Source organism: Elephas maximus, chromosome 4 (assembly GCF_024166365.1).
Source record: "Elephas maximus indicus isolate mEleMax1 chromosome 4, mEleMax1 primary haplotype, whole genome shotgun sequence".
Classification (NCBI taxonomy): Eukaryota; Metazoa; Chordata; class Mammalia; order Proboscidea; family Elephantidae; genus Elephas; species Elephas maximus.
The window spans coordinates 175,195,076-175,223,055 of NC_064822.1; the positions used below are offsets into that span (position 1 = coordinate 175,195,076).

Genomic DNA, 27,980 nt, shown 5'->3' on the forward strand with positions numbered 1-27,980 from the left:
CTCGCTCTGCGGGTCGGCTCTAGGGGGCGCCCTTATAGGAGGGACAGAGCGCCCTTGTTTTAGGGACTAGCGAGCTAGGCCTAGGCCGCCGTGGCGGCGACTTTTACCCGTTACACATCAGCACTTTAACAACACCGGTAGTTGTCGCTCCTGGGTCTCCGCTTGAGGCGGGAGCTGCTGGGCCCCGCCGTCGCCACTGTCGCCGCCCCCGGGTCCGAGCCCCTGGGTACCCCCGCCGCGGCCATGAAGCTTCGGGTCCGGCTTCAGAAGCGGACCTGGCCGCTGGAGATGTCGGAAGCGGAGCCGACGCTGGGGCAGCTGCGCGCGCATCTGGGCCAGGCCTTGTTGCCCACTTGGGGGTACAGGTACGCGGGGGCGGCTGGGGGTGCAGCCCGGCCGCGGGCGTTGGGGGTGTACGGTAGGAGAAGTGAGGGTGTAAGTCGGGTGTTTGCGTGCGACTGTGCGCTCTCGGGAGCGTGGGTCCCCATGTGGGGCGCCGTGAGGTTGGGGTCGCCTGTTGGCACCGGCGTCACTGAGCGCTCCGCCAGGGTGCAGAGACGCCCCGGGCGTCACGTGAGGGCTCTGCGTTCTGGGGGCGTCGCCGTTCGGGAGCGCTTCTGGGGCTGGAACTAGGGCGGGCTCGGGGCCAGTGTCCGGGTGGCGCGTCGGGTTGGGAGTGGGGAGCTGCGGCTGCTTTTGCGGTTGTCCCAGCTGCGAGGACCCATGGCGCAGCGTCCCGGGGGCTCCGATCCCCCGCAGGGTAAGTAACCGACTCCGATTTTATGGCAAACGAAACCACGGATAGGATAGCACGCAGAACTCACAGGATTTTTAAATTTAAAGTTGGAACTGATGAGCTTGGCATGGCTTAAACATTTCCAGACTCTAGGGGTTTAAGTTCACTTTCTGCACCTGTTCAATATTTCAGTGAAAGGTTTGGGAATACTAGAAGTTACAAACCTGCTCTCCACCCGAAGCCACCCTTAACTGGTGCGGCTGCTGTCAGGCTGCAGTCATTTTAAGACTACCTTGAGTTTCTGTGCCAGGCCCCTTGGTGAGCACTTGCACTTACCTCGCTGCAAATTTTCACAAAGTACACTCTGTAGAGGTGCTTGACATCATTGTATTGTCCTGGGCAATAAAGTGTTAAAACTTAGGGCCTTATAATGACCCTGGGGAACTTGGCAGTGTTAGGACAGTGAAGTTGAGAGGTAAAGCGTTAAATTCTGTTAATTTATGGGGCTACTGATGAGGCTGTTTTGTTTCCATAGAAGGTGTTTTCTGGGACAATAATCTGGGAATAGAGGACAAAATAAAGGTGATTCTTTTCAAATATTGAGGTAATGAACTTGAAATTTGAGCTAAGACAAAATAAAGTCGTTCCCTGGGGGACGTTTTAGGTGAATTTTTCAAGAGACAACCTTGTTAATTGAAATGGTTCCTTTCATAAGACTGTTGTAAGCTTCCAATTTGTTTTTAGGGAGTTCCGTAAAGTGGGGCCATATTATGATCTTCTCACTCTTCCCTTTTTAAGGTTAAGACATTATTACATTAAAAGTAAGCATGTTTTCCTCCCAATTTTTTTTTTTTAAAAAGAGGTATGAACATAATTTCTCTTCAGTTATGTGCCCATCATTATTTTCTTTGCCTTAAACCTAAGTGTTTTGCTTACTGCCCTCATTTCAAAATTAACTTCTTTTCAAGGCATTTTCATATGTATATATATTTTTATTATTAGTTTTTAATTAGGCAGGATAATCTTAAAAGAATGTGAAACCCAATATGACTTGTTTGCCCCAATATGACTCTTATTTGCCAAGAGCTGAAGTTCATTTCTCTTTCAGGTTTGTTTTTTACAGTGGAGGCTGATTTACAGAAAGGAATTTAAGTTGCACCTTACAAAAGTGAATTCATCCTTCTGAAAGTCTGTTCATTTTCTAGTAAATGGGTAGTTTTAAAAGGTGTACATAGCACATTGTTATTTTAAAGTGTCTTTACTGAGCGAGTGGATTTGGGATTGTCATAAAAGTATTTTGAAAAAGCTTGGGAGTTTCTAGGATTTCATTTTTTGATGAACTTAAAATTTAAGTTCAGAAAACAGAACAGTTTCAGAAAACAACCCTTTTAAACCCTCTTCCTAGAAAACTGCATTTTTTGTTTTAGAAATAGCTCTTCCCTTTTTTAAAGGGTGAAGAGGCCGATGTTCTTTATTAAGCAGACAGTTCTTTGCCTTTTCTACAAATAGATATTTGTACTTGATACTGTTAAAAAAAAAAAAAACCTTTTGCTGTGACAAATGATCCAGAAACAAATATAGTTCACTTGAGATGTTTTTCCTTTTTCTGCCAAAGCTGGGATGGTGTTTTTTGGGCAGCTGGCAGAGTTTCAACATTTTATCAAAAACACTTTGAAAACAGAAGCAGAGCTACTTTTTTTTTGAGAAGCAGGGGTCGTTTCTATTTCAGTAATTTCTCTACCAAAGACTTTTTAATTGGTGAGAAAAAAATGTACTTACAGTCAAAAGGAAAACAAATGAATTGTTTTGAGCACTTTGGAAAGTGCAGCATTGTAAATAAGAAAATACAATGTGATTGTCAAAGGACTTTATCCTTTGTTAATGTCTCAAAAAGTTAATGAAATCAGCATTCCTGAGTGTAAATGGTCTTACAAAACCTTTTACAATGGTTTTGTTAATTCCTCACCACCCTGTGATGAAAAGATGGTTATCCTTACAAAGTCAGATAATCTGTGATGCAGAAACAATGCAAATGCGTTGCCTAAGGTTTATTTGAGCTCTTAATTGGTTTAGCAGTGAGTTTTTGGTTTTCTGCTGTCTTCTGTATAAAAGACAACACGTTCTCAGTAGGAGGGTTGCAACTTGTCATCATCTGGTCGAGGGGATACATTTGTACTCTGTCAACTACATACGCTCGTCTAACTTTTATGGTTATGAATATGCATGAAGGACATGGGTCTAGGTTTTGGAACCAAAGTATGCTAGCTGTCCTGCATGGACGTCGGACAGGCAACCCTGGTTCCAGTCTTACCATAGTATTCCCAATTAACTTTTTGGTGGTCGTATTTTTATTCCACAAATACTTAAGAGTACCTACTATTTGCCAGGTGCTGGCGATACTGTGTTGAACTGGGCAGACAAGATTCTGATCTTATGAAACTTAAATTCTAGTGCTGGGGTAGGGAAGACAGAGAGAAGTAGATAAATATGATGCTTTCCAATAGTGGTGTTACAATAAAAATAAAACAGGATGGAATAGAATACGATAGAGGCAGGGTGGAAAGCATCCCTGAAGAGGGGCCACTTGAGCCTGAATGACCTGAATGGTGAGAAGGAGCCAGTCATTTCAAGATCTGGAAGCACAAGTGCCAAGGCCCAGAGGCTGCAAGGATGTTGATCTGCTTTGAGGACCAGATAGAAAGCTCCTGTGAATAGGGAGCGGTGAGCAGGAGGGTGGATGGCATAAGATAAGGTAGGAGTGAGTAAGGTTCAGATCACAAAGGGCTTTGGAGGCCACGTTAAGGATATTATTCCAAGTTCATTTAGAGGCCATTGGAGAGTTTTAAGTAGAGAAAGTATATGATACCAGTTAACATTTTAAAAAGACTTTACTTCCTTGGATTTAAGTTGTCATCAATTATAAGACGCACATTGTCTTACATAACACTTGAGAGAAAAATGCTGCCTATTCAACTACCATGTCATGGATTTTAAGAATTTCCTAATTTCCAAGATGTTCAAATGTAAGAAACTGTGTATCTTGGAATTGATTAAAACATAGATTAATGATAGAAATACTGTCTTCTATCCCCTGGGCTAGAGTTTTAGTCGTTAGAAATCTATAACCTAGGTATTTGATGATAAAGAACAAATAATTCTGATACTTTTCTCAAAACTTTGGCCTTTTTTTTTTTTTTTTTTTCATTTCTTTGTTCTTGGGCCATGTAATGTTCCTTAAATGTATTATTGAGGGTAATGGTAACAGGTAACCCTTACTATCCTTATCCGTCTTTCTTGGCAGTTCTGATACCCGGTTTGCAATTACATTGAACAACAAGGATGCCCTCACTGAAGATGAAGAGACCTTGGCTTCATATGGGATTGTTTCTGGGGACTTGATATGTTTGATTCTTGAAGATGCCATTCCAGCACCTAACTTACCTTCATCCACAGATTCAGAGCATTCCTCACTCCAGAATAACGACCAACCCTCTTTGGCCGCCAGCTCTAACCAGTCCAGCATACAAGATGAACAACCGAGTGATTCGTTCCAAGGACAGGCAGCCCAGTCTGACGCCGGGGATGATGACAGTATGGTGGGTATTCAAGATCAAGACATGAAATAGGGTGGTTGATAAATCACGTTGATCATCTCAGTTGAATTCTGTTTAGTCAGGATGATCGTTATCTGTAGATTACACATTATAGCCACATTCTGGCTGTACTTCCCCCAAGATAGAGTAAGACAGAGTTGTTCGTTCTTGTGGCAGTCCATGGTATGTTCAGTACTCTTCACCAACACCTAGTGACTGCTGTTATGCCTTTGCTCTTGCTGTCCCCCCAGCCTGGGATTCACAACCTTTCGCTTCTCTCCTATTTGTAGTTCTACCTATCTTCCAAGGCCCTTGCTAACCATAGCCCAATAGTTTTCTTTTAATTTCTTTGTATTGATTATCTTTATTGCCTTATAAACACCTCGTTGGTATTTATTTTCCTGGCTTTTAATTTCTTATATGATATAAATTATCACTTTCATTACTTAATTTTGTAATACTAAGACATGCTGTCTTGTTAATTGTTTTGTGTGTCTATACTTATCACCTCAGCAAAATTTTTTTTGTGGGCCTTAAACGTTTATAAGTACTTATGGTGCCAGTTGGCAGTTTGAATCCACCAGCTGCTCCTTGGAAACCCTATGGGGCAGTTGTACTCTGTCATATAGGGTTGCTATGAGTCAGAATCGACTTGCTGGCAATGAGTTTGGTTTGGTTTTTGGTATTATGGCATTAAGTATAGATGAGTTTGGTTTGGTTTTTGGTATTGTGGCATTAACTATAGAGAGGTATTAAAAATACTTTTGGACTGATTGGTAAATTGTGAAAATTGTTGATATCCAGATATATGAATTTTATTTTTAGTAATAGTATGCAGAGAGGTTTAAGCAAATTAGAAAACATTTACAAAGCTCAAAGTATTTCTGTATTTACTTATTTTTGGAAGAAATTATTGTATGTGTGTGTGTGTTTGTCTCATAGAGGTAATTTGGGGGGTAAGTAAGAATCTTTTGCCATGTATTTAAATTGCATTTCTGAATCTGTTTTACCGATAGACTCACTCAGAGATGCCTTCAGGTAGAGGGACCCATTCCCTTCATTCCTGGGTACTGTTAAAATCATCCAATAAAATGAAACATTTTTCGTAGTATATGTGATAGTTACTTTACTAGTTTCCTTTTGGACACTTGAGAAATTAATGGTGCCTCAGGTTACTAATTTCATTTCTTAGAAGCGTGGTTTGTATTCTAAGGCTTGTATAGGGTGCTGTAAAACCTTAGTGTGGAAACTGAGCTTGACATCTCATAAATAATGCTTTATGTACCTGAAACAGGAGGATCGGCTAATTAAATGTAGAATGGAACATTAGAAAAGGAAAACACTGGACGGGTAAAACTTGAAACAATAAGGGGAAAATTTTTCTCTTGTAGTTAAGTGTAAATTAGTTTTCTTATTACATTGTGTCTGGGAGTTCATCCAGTACCTGTTGAGTTGTTAATGAGAAACACGGATAACATGGTCTCAGACCCCAATATTAGCTCTAACCTGCATTTTAGTCACTTGTTTAAATCTTATGTAAAATGATCTCTTCAGAGGTGGTGCTCACCATTTTTTTAATTTTTCAACAAATATTCTCTTCCACACAGCTGTCATTAAGTGGCCCAAAGTTAGACATAATAGGTGAAGAGCCTGTACACTTGATAATTTAGCTAGGCCTTAAGTTTTTTTAATTTTTTAATTCAGTGCTTTCTATTTGCTCAGAAAGTGTGGTGGAAATCGTTTTGTGCCATACCTCCATTCTAGGCAGTGTGAACTGTCATGGTCCTCTAGGTTTTAAGAAGTGAATTTGAATCTTTTCCATAAGCCATCAGAGCTTAGGTCTTCAAGGATTTTGGAAGAAGAGCTATCACCTGTGGCTCCCTTTTGTTTCTCCAACCTTGTACAATTTTATATGAATTTTCATTTCCTCTGCCTCCTCTTCAGTGGGAAATGTGAACGTAAAAAGAAGAGACATCTGCTTTGTCTTGAGTTCTGCACATGCCTAAGAAACAAACTTTGAGCAAAATCAATGTAGGTAACAGTTTTATCGAAGTATTATACCTAAAAGAGCCATGAGTCTGAAGATCTGGGTTCATTTCAAATTTTTATTAGCTGCTTCCCTTGATTGAGTTATTTCATCTTTTCAGAGCCACAGGTGTACCATCTTATATATTATAAAAAGGCGACATCACCTGCCTTGCCTGTTTTATAGGATTATTGTAAGGAACAAATGAGAAAGCACTTTGAAAACAAAAACATTATGAAATTGTAAGATACTACCTTTCAGCATTTCTTCAGCAAGCATTTATTGAGTACCTGTTATGTGCCAGCTACTGTATTGGGGTTACAAACATGGGTGGCAGGGGATCTTATCCTTCCTAAACTGGAGGTCAGAGTGGGATGCAGATGTGTGATCAGAAAATTGCAGTACCCTGTACCCATTGCCATCAAGTTGATTCCTGACTTGTAGTGTGCCCCATAGGGTTTCCAAAGCTGTAATGGTTACCAAAGCCTACTGCTGCATCTTTCTCCTGAGGAGCAGCTAGTGGATCCATACTGTTGACCTTTTTGGTTAGCAGCTGAGCTCTTAACCACTGTGCCACCAGGGCACCTTGAAAATTGGAGTGCAGTGTGACAAAAGTGCAATGATATAGGCCTTTGCACGGCCGAGTGGTAGTATGAATTACCTCTGCTGAGGAGATGAGGAATACCAGAGTGGGGAGGAGGGACTGGCAGAAGGTGAACTTGACCCAGAGATTGGATGATGAAGGGCCTGTGTGCTAAGGAGTTTAGGAGTTCGGACATTATTTTGTTGGCCTGCGTTTCTTAGAGTGTTCACTATGAAAAGCTTGTTTCATGAGATTGTAAATAAGGGTTACAGGGATGCTGAGCATTGAGGGAATGAGGATAGTGTTTAGTGTTTCTTGGTTAAACGTTACGGACACCTTTTTAAAAAAAATTATTGGACTTCTCAACCTTTTGTAATGGTGATAATGTATTTTGTGAATATGGAGGATGAGGTTAGGTAGCTATAGCATGTAGCATTTTCCAAACTATTTGGATGTAGACCCTTTTTTTTTTTAGAGAATATCTAGGGCCAAATTACAAGGCACAATTTAGAGAAACACTACTGTCTACTATCAATTTAGGGTAACGTCACGTATGTTAGTTTGTTGTACTGTGGGGGCTTGCGTGTTCCTGGGATGCTGGAAGCTACACCATTGGTATTCCAAATGTCAGCATGGTAGACAGGTTTCAGCTGATCTTCCGTACCGAGACAGACTAGGAAGAATGACCTGGTGGTATACTTCTGAAAAAATTAACCAGTGAAAATCTTACGAATAGCAGTGGAATATTGTCTGATGTAGTGTGGGAAGGTGAGCCCCTCAGGTTGGAAGACACTCAAAATACGACTGGGGAATAGCTGCTGTTTCAAAGAAGAGTCGACCTTAATGATGTGATTGAAGGCAAGCTTTCAGGACCTTCATTTGCAGATGTGGCACAACCAAAAGTGAGAAGAGATAGTTGCAAACATCCATTAATTCTAGGAACGTGGAATGAAAGAAGTATAAATCTAGGAAGATTGGAAGTCGTCAAATATTAAGTGGGACACATAAACATTGACACCCTAGGCATTAGCGAGCTGAAATGGTCTGGTACTGGCCGTTTTGAATCCAACAATTATGTAGTCTGCTACGTCGGAAATGACATCTTGAAGAGGAATGGCGTTGCATTCATCGTCAAAAAGAACATTATAAGGTCTATCCTGAAGTACGATGCTGTCAGTGATAGAATAATATCCATATGCCTACAAGGAAGTCCAGTTAATACGACTGTTATTCAAATTTGCATACCTACCACTAAGGCCAAAGTAAAGAAAATAATTTTTTTTTTTTAAACTAACTTCTGCAGTCTGAAATCGATCAAACAGGCAATCAAGGTGCATTGATAATTACTGGTGATTTAGAATGCAAAAGTTGGAAACTAAGAAGGATCAACAGTTGGAAAATACAGTCTTGGTGATGGAAACAACGCCGGAGGTCACGTGATAGAATTTTGTAAGACCAGTGACTTATATGTTGCACATAGCTTTTTTCAACAACATAAATGATGACTGTACATGTGGACCTCACCATATAGAAGACACAGGAACCAAATTGATTGCATCTATGGAGAGAGATGATGGAAAAGTTCAGTATCATCAGTCAGAAGAAGGCCAGGGGCCGGGTGTAGAGTTGACCACCAGTTGCTCATATGGAAGTTCCGGTGGAAGCTGAAGAAAACTGGAGCAAACCCGCAGAGCCGGAGTATGACCTTGAGTGTGTCCCACCTGAATTTGGAGGCCATCTCAGGAGTAGACTTGATGCATCGAACACTGATGACCAAAGACCAGATGCGCCATAGAATGATATCAGGACGTCATACATGAAGAAAGTAAGGGTCGTTAAGAAGACAGGAAAGAAAGAAAAGACAAAGTGAATGTCAGAAGGGACTCTGAAACTTGCTCTTGAACGTAGAGTAGCTAAAGCTAGAGAAAGAAATGGTGAAGTAAAAGAACTGACCAGAAAATTTCAAGGGGCTGCTCGAGAAGACAAGAGTAAAGTGTCAGAGACCTGGAGTTAGAAAACCAAAAGGGACGAACGCGCTCGGTATTTCTCAAGCTAAAAGAACTGAAGAGACGATTCAAGCCTTCAGTTGCCATATTGAAGGATTCTACCGGGAAAGTATTAAATTATGCAGGAGGCATCAAAAAAAGATGGAAGGAATACGCAGAGTCACTGTATCAAAAAGAATTGGTTGATGTTCAGCCATTTCGGGAGGTAACATATGATCAGGAAACAATGGTAACTGAAGGAAGAGGTCCAAGCTGCACTCAAGGCTTTGGCAATAAGTAAGGCTCCTGGAATTGATGGACTACCAATCGAGATGTTTCAGCAAATGGATGCGGCACTGGAGGTGCTCACTTTTCTGTGCCAGGAAATTTGGAAGACAGCTGCCTGACCACCAGACTGGGAGAGATCCATATTCATGCCCATTCCAAAGAAAGGTGATCCAACAGAATGTAGAAATTATCGAGCAGTATCATTGATATCACACACAAGTAAAATTTTGCTGAAAATCCTTCAAAACTGGTTGCAGCAGTACATTGACAGGGAACTGCCAGAAATTCAAGCTGGATTCAGAAGAGGATGTGGAATGAGGGTTATCATCGCTGATGTCAGGTGGATCTTGGTTGAAAGCAGAGAATACCAGAAAGATATTTACCTGTGTTTTACTGACTATGCAAAGACATTCAACTACGTGGGTTGTAACAAATTATGGATAACATTGTGAAAAATGGGAATTCCGGATCACTTAATTGTGCTTTTGAGGAACCTGTACATAGACCAGGACGTAGTTGTTTGAACAGAACAAGGAATAAGAAAAAAAAAATTTTATAGTGCATGGTTTAAATTCAGGACATGTGTGTGTCAGGATTGTGTCCTTTCACCATACTTATTCGGTTGTATGCTGAGCAAATAATCCAAGAAGCTGAACTCTATGAAGAAGAATGCAGCATCAAGATTAGAGAGAGACTCATTAACAACCTGCTATATGCAGAAGACATAATCTTACTTGCTGAAAGCAAAGAGGACTTCAGGTACTTATTAAGGAAGGTCAAAGACTACAGCCTTCAGTATGGATTATACCTCAACATAAAGCAAAAATCCTCACAACTGGACTGATAAGCAACATCATAATTAACAGAAAATATTGAAGTTGTCAAGGATTTCATTTTACTTGGATCCACAATCAACACCCATGGAAGCAGCAGTCAAGAAATCAAATGACACATTTTATTGGGCATACTTGCTGCAAAAGACCTCTAAAGTGTTAAAAAGCAAAAATGTCACTTTAAGGACTAAGGTGCACTTGACCCAAGCTGTGGTGTTTTCAGTAGCCTCATATGCTTGTGAAAGCTGGACCATGAATAATAAAGACCAAAGAAGAATTGATGCCTTTGAATTATGGTGTTGAAGAATATTGAACATACCCTGGACTGCCAGAAGAATGAACAAATCTGTCTTGGAAGAAGTACAGTCAGAATGCTCCTTAGAAGCAATGATGGCAATACTTCTGTCACATAGTTTGGACATTATCAGGAGGAACCAGTCCCTGGAGAAGAACATCATGCTTGGTAAAGTAGGGGGTCAGTGAAAAAGAGGAAGTCTTCGATGATATGAATTGACACAGTGTCTGCAACAATGGGCTTAGGCATAACAAACAATTGTGAGGATGGCACAGGACCGGGCAGTGTTTCCTTCTGTTGTACATGGGGTCACTGTGAGTTGGAATCGACTTGATGGCACCTAACAACAGCACTGTCTATATTGGGGAAATGCTTGGGCGTCTTAAGCAGGGGCAGAGGACAGGATTGGACTCAGAAGTGTCAAAACCCCAGCAGCACTGGGTGGAATGTATTTGAAGACAAGAAAGTGGAGGCCGGGGTACTTGCAGGGAGGCTACCATTGGAAGTCAGGAGATAAATGACCAAAGTCTGAAGCAAGGACATGCCAACAGAGGGGAAGGGGCAGCTTTTAGAGATACTTAGGAGATAGATTCCAACTCTAGATTCAGTGATCAGGTTAGGGGTGGAGTTGAGTAGAGTGAGCAGTCTAGGATGATTTCCAGGCTTTCGGCATAATCAGCTAAGTAGAATTCAGGAATTATGCAATTCAGGATGGAGGGAGGAGTGAGTGGCTGACTCGTTTATTTACGAGGGCTCACTTACAGTCTGCCCCATTGCTGAGCTCAGTGATGTGCTTTGACTTTGAGAACTCATCACAGTTCACTTTAGGATATAAGGTACACCGTGTAAAAAGTCTGCTTAAGGAATCCATCGTTTTCCTTATCCTTTTCAGCCAGGGCCTAGTCAAGACGTTGAAGTGGAGTCAGTTCAGGATACTCTGGATGTGGAAGAGGGCACGGGTTTCTATCCCTCAGAGCCCATGCTCTGCAGCGAGGCAGTGGAAGGGCAGGTGCCCCACTCACTGGAGACCCTGTATCATGCAGCCGGCTGTTCTGATGCCAGTGACGCCTTGATCGTGTTGATCCACCTTCTCATGCTGGAATCGGGCTACATACCTCAGGTAAGTATGACAAGCAAAAAGCGAATCTGTTAGAATAAGTTTCCCATTGTGAAAGGGGAGGTATCGGTAAATATCAGGGTGTTGTGGTACTCTAGGTTTTTTTATTAAATGTGGTTGGGTATGGAATGCCAAGTGCCAAACACAGGCATATGTAGGCACCCAGTAAATACTGCTTTCCCTTTTTTCCTTCTTTGCCAATTTTTAGTTAGTATTATAGAGGTGATGGCAAGTACGGTAAGAAAAAGAATATGTATGGTAACATGTAGATAAAATGTGGTTAGTGGGTGTGGATTGGGCATGGCTAGATAGCCGGCTCACTACTTTTGTGTGTGTGTTAATGGCTCTGTGAAATACCAGTCCGTTAGGAAGAGGGTCATCGTTTGTTAGCTGTCATTGCTTCTGTTCATTCATTCATCTGGGATCATCTTAAAAATGCAGATTCTGGTTTTCATAAATCTGGGACAGAGCCTGAGATGCGCATTCCCTCAGGGTACTGATGCCACTGGTGTGCGGGCTGTGCTATGAGTGACAAAGATGCCGAGTAATTCACCCTGTGATCACTGGACACCTGCAGCATGCATACACTGAGCCACTGATTAGCATCTAAACATGTGAGGACCGTCCTTGTCCCCAAGGAGTCCACAAGTGGGGGAGGGGAGAGACAAATAAAAAGATAATTATGATCAGTAACATAATGGAAGTATATAACAGTAGAAACATGAGCAGAATGTCAGGGAATGAAAGAGGGAATGACAAACTGAAGTTTTTTTTTTTAAAAGTCTTCACAAAGGAAGTGATATTTGAGTGGGGATCTTGAATAATGAGTATGACTTTGCTAGTCAGAGAACTGAGTCTTTAAAGAGAAATTAATCCCAATTTTATGATGTCAGTTTATCTATTTGAGCAAAAATTTTGATAGGAAAATGTTAGAATATATATCCTCCATTAGCACCATTAATGATTTCACCTGTATTATAAAGGGGACTGTATGGAATGCATATTTTTAGATCAGTTGGGGCCTCTTGGATTTTTAATCTTGTTGAGAGTAAGACCTCTCTTCATTGTTGCCCTTTCATTTTACCCAACAGGGGACAGAAGCCAAAGCAGTGTCGATGCCAGAGAAGTGGAAGTCGGGTGGTGTGTATAAGTTGCAGTATACCCACCCCCTCTGCAATGGCGGCTCTGCTGCGCTCACCTGTGTGCCTTTGGGAAAGCTTATCGTCGTCAACGGTGATTGGATAGCAGAGCCATGGTTGTTAGTGCGGGAATAGCTATGGGTTTCTCTCCAAACGTTTAGTGGTCACTTCAGTGCCTGGCTATCATGGTGCAGTTAGGAGTTTTTCTCAGCTTTAATCGGTAGACCACTGATCACACAGTGTTTGAAAGATTATAGAGTAGGGACTTGATGTGTGGGCCAGCAGCATACTTTCTGGATATCTTAACCTTGTAATTTTTTTGCTTTTTGGTAGTGAAAATTATTTGGATACAAACAATAGAATTGGGAATAAAGTTGTGATAATAGAAGTGACATAAGTCTATTACACATGAACTCTTTGAAGAGTACTTTTTCTTTCTTAATGCCTGTGACTTTTTCCTTCTCTTTTTATGTGAGTTTTTTTGTTTTTAACCAAGATCTTGAGCTGAGAGCGGTGAGATTGAGCTGGGGTCACGTTTTATCCACTTGGGCATCTCTGTGAGCTGTTGACATGCAGAAACACCTCTGAGGGTTCTGAGGCCTTAGTATGTTTATGTTTTGTTCCTCCTCCTCCAAGAAAGTCACTCAGAAAGCCTTTTTTTTCTTTTCTTTTTGCTTATTAAGAAATTTCACTGGGATAGTAGTAAATTCCATCTTTGGATTTTGTTTTAGCTCAGAGGCTACTTGGAGGCCTGTACCAACTACAGTGGTCTGTGGACTAGTCTGATAGTCGGTCTGGAGAGCATTTGAGGGACTAGGTTCTTTCATGTTGTTTGTTTGATTTGTGAGGTTCATCCTTTTAGGTGGACGGGATAGTGTGGCAGGATTGGACTGGCTGGGTTTTTGTTTAGCGTAGTGTCTTTGTATGGCAAAGGCAGTCTCTCTCTGATGGGCCTCAGGTCTGTGGTCTTCAGCATGTTCTGCCGGTACCTAGTTTCTGCTGAGACGGAAGTAAGGGAGAAGCTTAGGTGAACCCTGTACCCTCTTACGTAAACTTTGAGTAGTAAAAGTTTTGCATGTTTCATTTACTGAGGTCTCGTGTAAGATTTTGTTTGAAAAAGTAATTTTTTCTGCTAAAGTTAATTTTGAAAGCTACTGATTTGACCTTTGAAATGAGTTCTCGTTCCCCAGTTAGGTAATTCTTACTGTTTCCTTTTAATCACCAGATTCTTTGAAATTTTAATAAAAGTCTCAAAATTTCAGCTTTAACAGCTTTGGTGGAACTCCATATCTGACAGTGTCATTTCAACAATTTGTGACAATTAGCAAATACTGCTTTTAGTTGGGCGTTCTTGTACACAGAGTGCCAGCAATTTCTGCTTTCATCTCATCGTTCTGTTGTATCGTGTCATAACTTGCAAGCTCGAAATTACCAAAGAGTGAATGTGAGCTTGTAATTTCTTATAAAAAAGCATGCTAACAAAATTTGTTATAGTAACTTCCATTCATTAGTTTCAGGATACATAATGTCGAGAGAGTAGCTGCTAAATGTCTCGATGATTTCTTAGCTTTTGGCATTTTGCTCCTTTACTGTTCATGGTAAATCAGCCACTCGCAAACTGGCGTGGCAGACAGCTATCCCCGGCTTGATTCTTTGGAAAGGAGCAACGTGCCCTTAACCTTTTCTCTTTACACAAGGCATCCTGCTCAGTGCGCATGTGCACAGACAAATCACTGGCTCTTTCATGGGGTGAGATGAAGTGTGCCTTTGTATGTAGGATTGACATTGAACCCTCTGGTGATGTCAAAAATACTGGTCATTTGGGTCTGGGGAGGGATGGTGCTGTGAAAACTGGCAGGATTCATTTAATGAACAAGGCAGGACTCATTGCCAAGGGTTAAATAAAAAATAAATGGAGGTTTTAGTGACCCGTTAGCGATAATGAGTTCATTGTATTTCACTGCCTCCTATTAACCTTGTTGAGCATCTTTGAGTTATTAATAAGCTGCCGTTGGTAATACTTAATGGATTTTATATAAAGATGCTTACAGTAGTTTTTTTAATAATTTTTATTGTGCTTTAAGTGAAAGTTTACAAATCAAGTCAGTCTCTCACACAAAAACCCATATACACCTTGCTACACACTCCCAATTACTCTCCCCCTAATGAGACAGCCTGCTCTCTCCCTCCACTCTCTCTTTTCATGTCCTTTTTGCCAGCTTCTAATCCCCTTCACCCTTTCATCTCCCCTCCAGGCAGGAGATGCCAACATAGTCTCAAGTGTCCACTTGATCCAAGAAGCTCACTCCTCACCAGCATCCCTCTCCAACCCATTGTCCAGTCCAATCCATGTCTGAAGAGTTGGCTTCGGAAATGGTTCCTGTCCTGGGCCAACAGAAGGTCTAGGGGCCATGACCACCAGGGTCCTCCTAGTCTCAGTCAGACCATTAGGTCTGGTCTTATGAGAATTTGGGGTCTGCATCCCACTGCACTCCTGCTCCCTCAGGGGTTCTCTGTTGTGTTCCCTGTCAGGGCAGTCATTGGTTGTAGCCGGGCACCATCTAGTTCTTCTGGTCTCAGGATGATGTAGTTAACTGGTTCATGTGGCCCTTTCTGTCCCTTGGGCTCATAATCACCTTGTGTCCTTGGTGTTCTTCATTCTCCTTTGATCCAGGTGGGTTGAGACCAATTGATGCATCTTAGATGGCTGCTTGCTAGCGTTTAAGACCCCAGAAGCCACTCTTCAAAATGGGATGCAGAATGTTTTGTTAATAGATTTTATTATGCCAATTGACTTAGATGTCCCCTGAAACCATGGTCCCCAGACCCCTGCCCCTGCTACGCTGGCCTTTGAAGCATTCAGCTTATTCAGGAAACTGTTTTGCTTTTGGTTTAGTCCAGTTGTGCTGACCTCCCCTGTATTGTGTGCTGTCTTTCCCTTTACCTAAAAGTAGTTCTTATCTCCTATCTAATTAGTGAACACCCCCTCCCACCCTCCCTCCCTTCCCCGTCTCGTAACCACAAAAGAATGTTTTCTTCTCAGTTTAAACTATTTCTCAAGTTCTTATAATAGTGGCCTTATACAATATTTGTCCTTTTGCAGCTGATTAATTTCAACTCAGCATAATGCCTTCCAGGTTCCTCCATGTTATGAAATGTTTCACAGGTTCCTCACTGTTCTTTATTGATGCGTAGTATTCCATTGTGTGAATATACCATAATTTATTTATCCATTCATCCGTTGATGGGCACCTTGGTTGCTTCCATGTTTTTGCTATTGTAAACAGTGCTGCAGTAAACATGGGTGTGCATATATCTGTTTGTGTAAAGGCTATTATTTCTCTAGGATATATTCCAAGGAGTGGGATTGCTGGATCGTATGGTAGTTCTATTTCTAACTTTTTAAGGAAGCGCCAAATTGATTTCCAAAATGGTTGTACCATTTGACATTCCCACCAGCAGTGTAGAAGTGTTCCAACCTCTCCACAGTCTCTCCAACATTTATTCCTTTGTTTTTTTTGGATTAATGCCAGCCTTGTTGGAGTGAGATGAAATCTCATTGTAGTTTTGATCTGCATTTCTCTAATGGCTCATGATCGTGAAGATTTCCTCATATATCTGCCAGCTCTCTGAATGTCTTCTTTAGTGAAGTGTTTATTCATATCTTTTGCCCATTTTTTAATTGGGTTATTTGTCTTTTTGCAGTATCATGTAGATTTAAGAGATCAGGCGCTGGTTGGAGATGTCGTAGGTGAAAATTTTTCCCAGTCTGTAGGTAGTCTTTTTACTCTTTTGGTGAAGTCTTTAGATGAGCATAAGTGTTTGATTTTTAGGAGCTCCCATTTATTTGGTTTCTCTTTAGCATTTTTAGTAATGTTTTGTATGCCTTGTATTAGGGCTCCTAACGTTGTCCCTATTTTTTCTTTCCATGATCTTTATCGTTTTAGACTTTATGTTTAGGTCTTTGATCCATTTGGAGTTAGTTTTTGTGCATGGTGTGAGGTATGGGTCTTGTTTTCATTTTTTTGCAGGTGGATATCCAGTTATGCCAGCACCATTTGTAAAAAAGACTATCTTTTCCCCAATTAATTGACAGCTGGGCCTTTGTCAAATATCAGCTGCTTATATGTGGATGGATTTATATCTGGATTCTCAATTCTGTTCCATTGGTCTATGTGTCTGTTGTTGTACCGGTTCCAGGCTGTTTTGACTACTGTGGCGGTATAATAGGTTCTAAAATCAGGTAGAGTGAGACCTCCCACTTTGTTCTTCTTTTTCACTTACTGTAGTTTTTAAAGATGATGTTTTGGAAGGATTTTACTTCATGTGACTGCAGGGTTACACTTTTTTGACCTCACTTTGAGGGAAGGAAACAGTCACAGAGCAGTTGGTTTACTATAATGTGTCCTTGGTATATTGGGGGCAAAGAAATGGCAAGGCAACTGATGAAGTGACAAAATCTTTTCATCATTTTTCTCCTGCTTTTTTACAGCTACACTAAAAATCAACAGTGAGATTAGAAGTGTAAAACGATTGCAGCTGCTACCGGAATCTTTTATTTGCAAAGAGGAACCAGGTAATATAACCTGTGATTTAATTCTTGGGATGAAGCTTTGGGAGGTTCAGTTGAAGAAACACTGAAAGATAATATTCAAAGGAAGGAAAACTTCTGAAGGAGATTAAAGCAAATTCCAGATAATGTTGTGTCTTCTTTAAGAGTCAAAGATAGTTTTTAATTGCTGAAAACACAGGTAACATTTTTCGCATGGACAGTTCAGTGAGACCAAGTACGTCAGTCGTGTTGTGAAGAGCGCAAAGATTTTGAATGTACATTGGGGACTTTCTGTTTCCTGTTTTTCTTAGGATCGCCTTAAAGTGCTGAATTATTTTATGTTTAGCTGCTATTATAAAATAACAGTGTATAATTTATCACACTCTGATGATGCTTCATAGTTTCTGTGTTAACCTTTTGGGATATTTTGTATTTACTATGTATTTTTTTTAATATGGAGAAGTTCTGTGACATTTTGTGGAAGTATTACAGTGCAACTTCGTTACTGAAGCTTATTGGAGGAAAAGCTGCACTCAGAATGTTTGTTTAAATCAGTAGAAATTTAGTTGCCATTTGGTGCAGATTGGGATTTTCCCCAAAGATTGCATTATAGGCATGGTTTTACTTATGTTTTATCAAAACATTAATAGATGCAAAGAAGACAGATTATCCTTATTATTATTTTGCAATTAAACCTGAGTTACCAGAGGCAGGTAGGTGGTCAAAGAAGAGAGGTGGGTGGAGAGGAACTAACATCGTTTAATTGCCTGTTACATGCTGACATGTACCTTTGCATACGTTCTTTCATTTAGTCCTCGTAGTAACTGTATAAGGAGGATTTAAAATCCAGATGGGGAGTGGCGTGGTACAGCCGGGAGACGGCATTTACAGTATTTTAAGTGAAGGCTGGCTGGACCTAGACCTTTGCTTTGAAGGCCTAGAGACATATTCTTGTTAGTGTCTAGCCTTGAGAGACTGACTTACACTAAAACTAGTAGGAAAAGGAGACATCAGAACACATATTTATAATGGCTTCTGGTTAGACATAGAATCAGAACTTGGGCATTACATGAATCGAACATTTAACATCAGACTAGACCAGTGCTTCTCAACCTTTTTTTCATTACTGTTTCCCTGAGGATCCTTTTTGAGTCCCTTGGTGGTACAGTGGTTAATGTGTTTGACCAGAAGTGCCTCAGAGGAAAGGCCTGGCAGTCAACTTCTGAAATCTCTGCCATTGAAAACCCTTCGGAGGACAGTCCTACTCGGACACACGTGGGGCCGCCATGAGTCAGAACTGACTTGACAGCAGTTGATTCAATTACATTTTAAGGATCCTCTTTAGACTTTTTTTTTTTTTTTTTACTATACTAGCAGTCCTTGAGCTCTGCAGGTTGGACGCAGCTCTGTTAATTTGATACCTTGGGATCTTTAGCTTTACATCTACAATTCAGTTTTATCAGTTGTATACTATACCTCCTCTTCTACTGGGGACTCTGGTTCATGTTTATCGTGTAGGAGTTATTTGTGAATATTTATTTTCCCCTTTGATATGGTTGGCAGAAATAGAGGATGCCATTTCAAGTTTTTCCACTTTGTTTTGTGTTCCAATTTTTCATCAAAAAAAAAAAAAAAAAATCTAGAGGAAGATGTAGCCAAGATATACAAAGATCTTCAGAAGCTCTCCCGCCTCTTCAAAGACCAGCTCGTGTATCCTCTTCTGGCTTTTACCCGACAAGGTGAGAGATGATAAATTATCACAGGTTGAATGGCTGGGGGGAATAGTGAGTTTACGTGGTACGCTGGTGGCTCCGTGACGTCTGACCTCCCTCTTTTCTCCTAGTGAAGTTCTGCTCTTTTAAGACCAAGCTTAAATGTTAGTTCCTTAAATGCTATTCACTCCTCCTTTGTATTTCTGCAGCGTTTTGTACATCTTTACGATGGCCCTGAGGAGCCCTCGTTGCGCAGTGGTTAAGCATTCAGCTGCCATTGGAAAGGTTGACAGTTCGAACCCACCAGCCACTTCTCGGGAGAAAGATGTGGTGGTCTGCTTCTGTAAAAATTACAACTTTGGAAACCCTGTGGGGCAGTTCTGCCCTGTCTTGTAGGATTGCTATGAGTTGGAATGGACTCCATGGCAGTGAGTTTGGTGTTTTTGGTAGGATGGCTTTTTCCCCAGTGTATTATAGTTATGATTTCTTTCCACCTAAGGAGCCCTGGTGGTGTGGTGGTTAAGAAGAGATCAGCTGCTAACCAAAAGCTCAGCAGTTTGAATCCACCAGCCACTCCTTGGAAACTCTGTGGAGCAGTTCTACTCTGTCTTATAGGGTCTCTGTGAATTGGAGTTGACTCAATGGCAGTGGAGTTTTTTTTTTTTTTTTTTTTTAAAGGTTGTGACTACCTTGAAAGCAGAGAATGTGTCTTACACACTTTTGTATTCTCATGCTCTGGCCTAGAGACTGGACCATGATAGGTGTTCAGTAAATACATAAATAATGGGTAGCCTGTAAATTGGGTCTAGGTTTTTTTTTTTAAACCAGCATTTATTGGGACTCTCTGCCATGTACTTTGTTGGATGTTTCACATGCATTCTCATGTAATGCTAACAACGACGTTGAAGTAGATTTTATCATACGTATTTTATAGATGATGAAGCTGTAATTGAGAGAGGTTTATAATTTACTGAAGACCCCTACATTAGTCAGCTTTCTGTAATTTGTACTGTAGTAACAACATTAAAAAATCTCAGTAACTTAAGGGAATATTTATTTCTTGCTCATATACATGTTGTGTGTGAGTTAGCTTTGGCTAGGACATTCTCTTCTTGGGGCAGAGGGAAGACAGGGCAGGGCCCGCTTTGCTCAGAAATGGTACATGTCACCTCCACTCACATTTCATTGGACAAAACAAGTAAAAAATGGCCAAGCCTGATGACAGTGGGGTGAGGAACTGTAACTATAGGGTAGGAAAGGATTAGCTGAGAACCATAATACAATATTTTCAGTCCTTTAGCTAGTAAGTAGTTCCAGACTTACAGAGTTGATCCTCCATATCCACAGGTTCCACATGCACGGATTCAGCCAACGTGATTCAAAAATAGTCGGGGGCGGGGAGGGGAAGAAAGTTCCAAAAACCAAAACTTGAATTTGCCGCATGCTGAGAATTACAGTAAATCTGCGTGAATGAAGTGTAGGCATCTCCTGCTATCGCCTCCTGCCATCTCACAGATCTCAGTCTCTCTCCAGCACTCGCTGTTTGAGCATTGCTCGCCTCGTATCTGTCTGTTCGCTACTTGTGTTGTGTGTACCCTTTGTTTCTGTGAAAAATGGCTCTTTCTAAAAAGCACTGAAGTGGTTAAAGCAATCCCTCAAAGGCTAAGGGTAAGGGGGTTGAGGAGAGCTAGAGGAAGGAGCCTCAGGCTAGCTGTGTAAAGGGATGGCTGGCTAGCTGTGTAAAGGGATGGCTGGCTAGCTGTGTAAAGGGATGGCTGGCTAGCTGTGTAAAGGGATGGCTGGCTAGCTGTGTAAAGGGATGGCTGGCTAGCTGTGTAAAGGGGTGGCTGGCTAGCTGTGTAAAGGGATGGCTGGCTAGCTGTGTAAAGGGATGGCTGGCTAGCTGTGTAAAGGGATGGCTGGCTAGCTGTGTAAAGGGATGGCTGGCTAGCTGTGTAAAGGGGTGGCTGGCTAGCTGTGTAAAGGGATGGCTGGCTAGCTGTGTAAAGGGGTGGCTGGCTAGCTGTGTAAAGGGGTGGCTGGCTAGCTGTGTAAAGGGGTGGCTGGCTAGCTGTGTAAAGGGATGGCTGGCTAGCTGTGTAAAGGGGTGGCTGGCTAGCTGTGTAAAGGGGTGGCTGGCTAGCTCTGTAAAGAGCTACAGGCTCCAGAACGTCAAGATCCTGGAAGACTCAGCATCTGCTGACACCCAGGCAGCATCAGTGTTCCCAGAAGAGCTCCAGAAACTCAGAGAAGAGAGAGGCTACCTTCCAGAGCAAGTCTTCAATTGTGATGAAACAGCTGTTTACAGAGCATTTACATTGTATTGGGTATTACAGGAAACCCCGGTGGCGTAGTGGTTAAGAGCTAGGCTGCTAACGAAAATGTTGGCAGATCGAATCCACCAGGCACTCCTTGGAAATTCTATGGGGCAGTTCTCCTGTGTCCTGTAGGGTCACTATGAGTCAGAATCGGCTTGACGGTAGTGGGTTTGGTTTTTGATTTTGGGGGTCTTAGACCCAGTCCCCCGCAGATATCAAGGGACGACTGTATACAGGTAGATAATGTGCTTTTATTTGCAGACTGTTTGCAGAGAAATGAATGATAATTTAGGTCTCAGGTTTCATGGTGCCCCAGGGGAAGGGGACTAATGTGAATTTTAAAACCCTTAGCTACGTCTTTGTTGGATTTTGATTATTTTTGTGTGGTGCGATTGATGACACTTGAGTGGCCTTTCTAGCCATGGTCTTATAACTCCCACCTGGGTGATTGGGTGATTGGGACTGTGTAATAGAGTAATTGTGACCTACCAAAGGGATTGGTCAGTTTTGCCTTAAAAGAGAGTCAATTCCAGAGCAGAGAGGAGGATCCTACCACCTCCAGGGAAGAACAGCCATGAGTGGAGAATGTGGGGGGGGGGGGGGCGGAGAGAGAGAGAGAAAACAAGCTGTAACGCTGAGTGAGAAGAGGTGGCAGGGGAAACCTGGCAGCAGGAGGTGGTGCAGTGGGCTTCCAGCCCACGGAGGGAGAAAGCTGAGTGCCTTTGGGGAGAGGCCTAGGGCTAGGGAGAGGCGTGCCTGCAAGCGTGGTTGAGAAGATGGAAGAACTGTGTCCTGAGTGTTCCTGAGCCTGAATTGTAACTGTTACTTCCCTAATACACCCCATAATTGTGAGTATAGTCTGAGAGCTCCGTACGCCCATTGCAGTGAGTTATCAAACTCAGTAGAGAAGTAGAGAGTGCTGTGTGAGGGACAGCTGGTGCCCAAATTAGCAAAGATGGTGGAGAGAGGACCCTTGTCTGGCCTTTGCTTATGGGAGTCAGCCTTGCACTGTTGATCTTGAGTCTCCTTCCCCCTTGTGAGGTTGGAGGAGGTCATACACTGCCCCCCATGCCATTTTTACACTTTGCTAGTGAAGAACTCTGTTACAGATATTCTGAAAGAATTAATACTCAAAAAGAACTTAACATTTTACTTTGGAATATATTCCTTGTTTTCATTTCCTTTCTTGGCTTTGCTTCTGGATTTATCTACCTTGCTTTTTGTTGTTGTTAGCCTTGTAGACATGAAATAATAGTAATTGCTAACACTTGAGTGCTTGCTATGTGCCAAGCATTGTTCTAAGTGCTTTTTTTATACTAAGACATTTAGTTCTTGTAATGAGTTAGTGAGGTAGGTAATATTATTAACCCATTTTACGGATGAGGATACTGAGTTAGACAGAGTTTGAATAACTTATCCAAAATCACACAGCTGATAAGTGGCAGGGTTAAGAACCAGTTATAAAAGCTGTTTTTTTGTAGTTGAATAGAGAAATTTCATTGCACTGAATATTGTTTGGAATAAAAGAGGCCATTGGCTAGTATTCAGAAATGGTCAGTCACCTGTAATGAAACTAGACCTGTATTAACCAGTATTTGCATTCCCGTGAAATGATAGAGGGGATAAAGTGCCTAGAGTTGTATGTGTAGGGAGTAATACAGTCAACTTGGGGTTAAAAATTAGTTAGATTATGTACTATTGGATAATTGAGACCACCATCTAATTTGTTACTGCTTTAGGAAGCAATAAGTTGGCAACTTTTCTTGAATATGTGGAGAAAACTGAATGTCGTTTAATTAATAATACCTGTTACTTCTCTCTTTTTTTTCTTTTAGCTCTAAACCTACCAGATGTATTTGGGTTGTTGGTCCTCCCACTGGAACTGAAACTACGGATCCTCCGACTTTTAGATGTTCGCTCCGTCCTGTCATTGTCTGCAGTTTGCCACGACCTCTTCATTGCTTCAAATGACCCACTCCTGTGGAGGTGTTTGTATCTGCGGGATTTTCGAGGTGATTTCCGTAATGACGTGTTGACAAGAAAAGGGCCCTTTCCTACCAAGGTCTTCATTACTCAGCTGGCCAAATGTTTTTAGTAGTAGGCTTGTTGTTATTATTTTTTTAAGAGTTGCAAGTGATCATAAGTAATAGCTGTAGACTAGAGAGATCCTAAGCTTCATATACCTTTGTCTGTGTCCTGAAAACTCTCTTCTCATTCATTTTTTTGTGTGTGTATGTTCTCCACAACACAGATGGCTCATTAGACTGAGTAGATTACTTAAGGATAGAAAAATGGAAGACAGGTTTAGTCTCCCTGTATAGACCACCCTCAGCATCTGTATCATTCATCAGTCATCTTAAAGTCTACATCTGCAAATAAATGAGGGACTCACTGTAATTCACACTTAGATGTGAATATGTAAATCAAAGGGTACTTGTTCTGTTTGAATATGTTTATATCATATCTTATTTTCTCCCATAATTTACATGTGTTGGTAATTTATTTTTCTGTTAGGACTGTGGTCAGGACTTAAGTCTACTGAGAAAATTTTTCTTTCTGCCAAAACCTAAAAAAAGATAGTTCTTTAGTCCCAATAAAGTCCCCCTGTGGATTGGCATTGCGTGTTCATTAATGAGTAAACTATCCCAAATGCCCCATATAAGGACCTGTGTACAGTGGACATTGTGTTCAGTGTGGTCAGAATGAGAAGTTAGTTTGAAGTTCATGCTGAAAAGAATGATACCATGTCTTCTAAGCTATCACAGATGCCTTCGTAGCTAGAGTGTGTGGGAGAACTAAGTGACTGAAGGTAGATCGATGGTAACGTTTGAATTTACAGTGTATCGCTGTATCATTATTTGTTATAGAAACTATCCCCTTTAAAAATATTCTTAGGAAGGTTTCTGAAGAACAAAAGTTGATTAAGGGTCTGGGGTGTTCATACAGATGATGGGATTTGAGGTATTTGAATTCCAATTGGAATGTGATGAAGACACTCTCTTTCCTCGACCTCCATTGCCCCTCATGTGAGTTTAGAAACAGACTTGAGGTTGCTTTTTCCCACAGGAATTATGGGAGGAGATTGTGGAGAATACAGGAGAGGCGGTACCAGCATACTGCAGGCAGACAGTGGTGATGATACCTTGGGGCTAAGCAGGCAGTCCACACTCTCAGCTCTTGAAGGAGCAGAGGGTAGGCCTTTTCAGCCCCCATGGAGGAGAGTGGATTTAATAGGTTCTGACCAGTGTACAAGCTGAGAGAGTCCTGCTTCCCTGTGGCATGTTGCTAGGGACGCTTTATTTCTGTATGGTTGTATTATGGTGATGTGGTGACTACTGCAGCACTGACGACTGTGGTACTTGGGAGTGGGGATGGGGAGAGTGTATCCAGTATGTCAGAGACCCATGTCACATGCTCCAGGATTTCCAGATGCAAGGCTGAGAGCCTGACTGTGGTGCTCCTGCTGCCACGTGACTGCATCCGTGGTTTTCACACTGCTGTGTGACTTGGGGTGGGCTGCGGAATCAATTTTTATTGGGTCATTTTACGAAAAAAGGAAAGGTTAGAAAAATCAGCAGGCATTTTGTAAAATAGGAGTAAGCTTCTGTTTAGGTGTGCATATGTAGTTGTGTACTGGGTTAAAAAGTAAAATATTGGTATGCAGTTCACACCTAAAAAGTCTGCGCGATAGTGCTATCTGTGATGGTAACACACAGCTGTTAGAAGTCTGGGGGTAGGTGTCCTCCTTGTTTTTTTTTTTTTTTAACTTCAAAACGTAAGAAGTTTGCGTGGCCCGGTGTGTTCCTTTTCCTCCTTCCTGATTGCAAAGGTTCTCATTCCATTTAACTGTGTCCCTGAATCCAAAAGTTTAAATGTCATTTTGTCACAGAAGACAGCAAGTAAGAGGGTCATCTCAAAAAAATTCTAATTATAGTCAAAATAAAAGACAAAACAACCAGCATGTATGAGAGACCTAATGAAGAGGTCTGTCATGTGAATACCCCCTAAGAGGAACAAGTACCCTCTTCCTTGTGTATTCAAGTCCAGGTTTAAGTTATCATCAGTTGCTATTGCATTTCCAGATTGTGGTCCACAAGGCCATTTGTAAGCTGAGTGTTCAGATTTTAGAATGAATTTTCTTGTAGGTACGTTATTGGGGGAGAGTTTCTATAAGTCTTTTTTCCGTGTTAACATAACTTATGGAGAAGAAATCACTATTTTTTTATCCAAACTCTTCATTAGACTTAACAAAGTTGTGGGGTTTCTCTTTTCCTATTTCACATGTTTCAAATAAGTACATATGATAAAAAATACTTAGTCATGGTCATACGTGTGATAGTGGATGGTTGGGAGAAAATAATACAACTCAAATATTGAAGAAAGGTTGAAGTCAGCTTTTCCTCCACTCATGAACTGGAGCTGTGATAGAGACGCTCAGAGGTTGTCACCCAGTTTGGTGTAGCATGGGGCACGGGGTTAGAAGCAACTGGCACTCCTGGATGAGGTAGGGGAGATGTCATGCAGACCAGTGAGTGCAGAGAGAGAGCCGCCATGTGTCCCTCCGTGGTCCCTGAGGGAGTCACTGCGTTCATTTGCCACATAGCACAGAACAGTGATGGTTGCCCGCAGCCATCAAGAGAGGGGTTGAATTCGGTTCAGGAAAGTACAGTGGTATCGTGTGTTATGTAAATCAATCCTGTTCATTTTTCTGCTTAATGAGTACATTTCAGTTTCCTTAGGAAAAAAGCAAACTGACTGATGCCGAATGAAGATTTTTTTTAATTCCTGTTTTGTTTTTCCTTTGTAGATAGTACTGCCAGAGCTCGAGATACAGATTGGAAAGAAGTAGGTATCCTTAAATATTAAGGCTAATATTTATAACATTTATAATATTTATAACATTAGGGATATATTTTCACTTTTATTATGGTTTAATGAAATCTGTTTCATTAAATTTATAGCTGCGTCTCAGTTAATGAAAATGTTTTCAAGTTTTACCTTAGACTTTGTTGTGTGCTGACGAGTCAGTTCCAGTTTATATTGACCCTACAGGAGAGAGGAGAACTGCCCTGTAAGGTTTCCTAGGTTATAACTTTTACAGGATTTTTTATAGGAGCAGATTGCTAGGTCTTTTCTCCCACGGAGTGACTGGTAGGTTTGAACCACTGACCTCTTGGTTAGCAGCCAAGTGCTTACTGTTGTGCCACCAGGGCTCCTAAGACTTAGTGCATAATTTCCTGTAGTTACATAGGAAAAAAAATCTTAATAATTGCTTTTCACCTCACTCAATATAGAACATTCTCACTTATCCTTTTGTGGCAAAAAATTTATCGTCTTTGTGCTGGAGTAGTTTTCTGTTTTACATCAAGTTAGAATAGGACATTATGGAAAGAATAAATTACATTGTTTTATTTGCAGATAACTGCTATAGAAGACATTGAGAATATTGAGAAAAACTCTTGGGGATAAAGGAATAGAGGAGAATAAAACTTAAAGTCCTCAGATATGTACAAAATACACAATACATTTCTCTAGGAATATGTTCCATTCTCTGAAGTAGGCATCTGTTTTTTGTTGTTTAAATTGAGACCCATTAGGACATAATTGAGGTGAAAAAATGAATTCAAGTGCTGTGTCCCCCCTCGCCACCACACCTTAACTCTGTATCTTGTGGCGTGACCTTTTCAACAAACATCAGAGCTTCCCACTTCCAGAAAAGGCTGAGTTAAAATGCATATCAGCGCCAGAGCTCTAGATTGCAGTCTTGAAGTACATGTCATCCAGTTATCCCTTCTCTGGATTGATATTTCAAATTAGCACAGCCGCTCAGTTGGAATATGGTTAAAGGATAGAGTTCACTTGGCGTGGTATTCGGAGCTGCTACCTTATTCATGAAGATAGAAACTGGTAAAAGTTCTCTTCTGTACTATTGTCTGCCTAGATGGTGTGGGGAAAGTATAGATAGATTTATACAATGAAAGCAAATTCAGACTTTGGGGAGACATCCAAATCACTTACCATATCATGGTCTTTTCCTACAGCTGTACAAGAAGAGGTACAAGCAGAGAAAAGACGCTCAGAGAGCACGCCATTTGGTGTTCCTGCCACCAACCCACCCCATTCCATTCTATCCCATGCCCTTTCCTTCCAGCCCTCTCTATCCTCCAGGAATTATTGGTGGTGAATATGATGTAAGACCAGTACTTCCCTTTGTTGGGGACCCAATCAATTCACTCATCCCTGGGCCTGGGGAGACTCCTGGCCAGTTTCCTCCACTCAGACCACGTTTTGATCCAATTGGCCCATTTCCAGGACCTAACCCCATCTTGCCAGGGCGAGGAGGTCCAAATGACAGATTTCCCTTCAGACCCGGCAGGGGGTGGCCAACTGACAGCCGGCTACCATTCATTTGATTGATTTGTACTCTTGTTCATGAGCTTGTTTTGTTTTTTCAAACTCAGATGTCATCTCTTGGGGTGTTGATCCCTAGTTTATTTTCTGATCCTGACTGTGGTGGTGAGATGTGCATTCACAGAAGCCTTTCAGTAGATATGTTACAGCTCCAGGGGTGATCCCCCAGGCCCCAGGGCTACTGCTGTCAGACCCTTGGTCTGGGGAATAGATGACTTCTGATTTCCTGCCTCTGGGTCCCCCTTTAGAATGAAGGTTGTTTATTGATAATGTTCTGCATCAGATTAAAAAAGTTAACATGTAAACAACATGGCAGTCTTGACTTTTATTGCAGAAAGATACATAATCAAAACTCCAAATGGCTTCGCAATGTGACTTGGACATTTAAAAGT

At 41.5% G+C, this 27,980-nt stretch overlaps 1 protein-coding gene across 2 annotated transcripts; it reads left to right on the plus strand.

The window, feature by feature from the left end:
* On the plus strand, positions 1-27,896 carry FBXO7 (F-box protein 7). Of its 2 annotated transcripts, none has more exons than XM_049884274.1 (9): positions 1-365; positions 4,038-4,332; positions 11,232-11,459; positions 12,548-12,689; positions 17,088-17,171; positions 18,791-18,886; positions 23,013-23,189; positions 25,985-26,022; positions 27,219-27,896. In XM_049884274.1, the coding sequence occupies exons 1-9, from the start codon at positions 244-246 to the stop codon at positions 27,588-27,590; spliced, it is 1,554 nt and encodes a 517-aa protein (XP_049740231.1). In that variant the 5' UTR covers positions 1-243; the 3' UTR covers positions 27,591-27,896. The 2 variants fall into 2 exon arrangements, with proteins under 2 accessions (XP_049740231.1, XP_049740232.1); XM_049884275.1 differs by lacking the exon at positions 1-365 and adding an exon at positions 646-760 and having other exon boundaries at positions 4,190-4,332.
* The last annotated feature ends 84 nt before the right edge of the window (positions 27,897-27,980 follow it).

Coding starts and splice junctions, on each gene's coding strand:
- FBXO7 (XM_049884274.1), top strand. CDS start 244: ATGAAGCTTCGGGTCCGGCTTCAGAAGCGGACCTGGCCGCTGGAGATG. Junction 4,333..11,231: donor CCGGGGATGATGACAGTATG/GTGGGTATTCAA, acceptor TATCCTTTTCAG/CCAGGGCCTAGTCAAGACGT. Junction 23,190..25,984: donor GTATCTGCGGGATTTTCGAG/GTGATTTCCGTA, acceptor TTTCCTTTGTAG/ATAGTACTGCCAGAGCTCGA.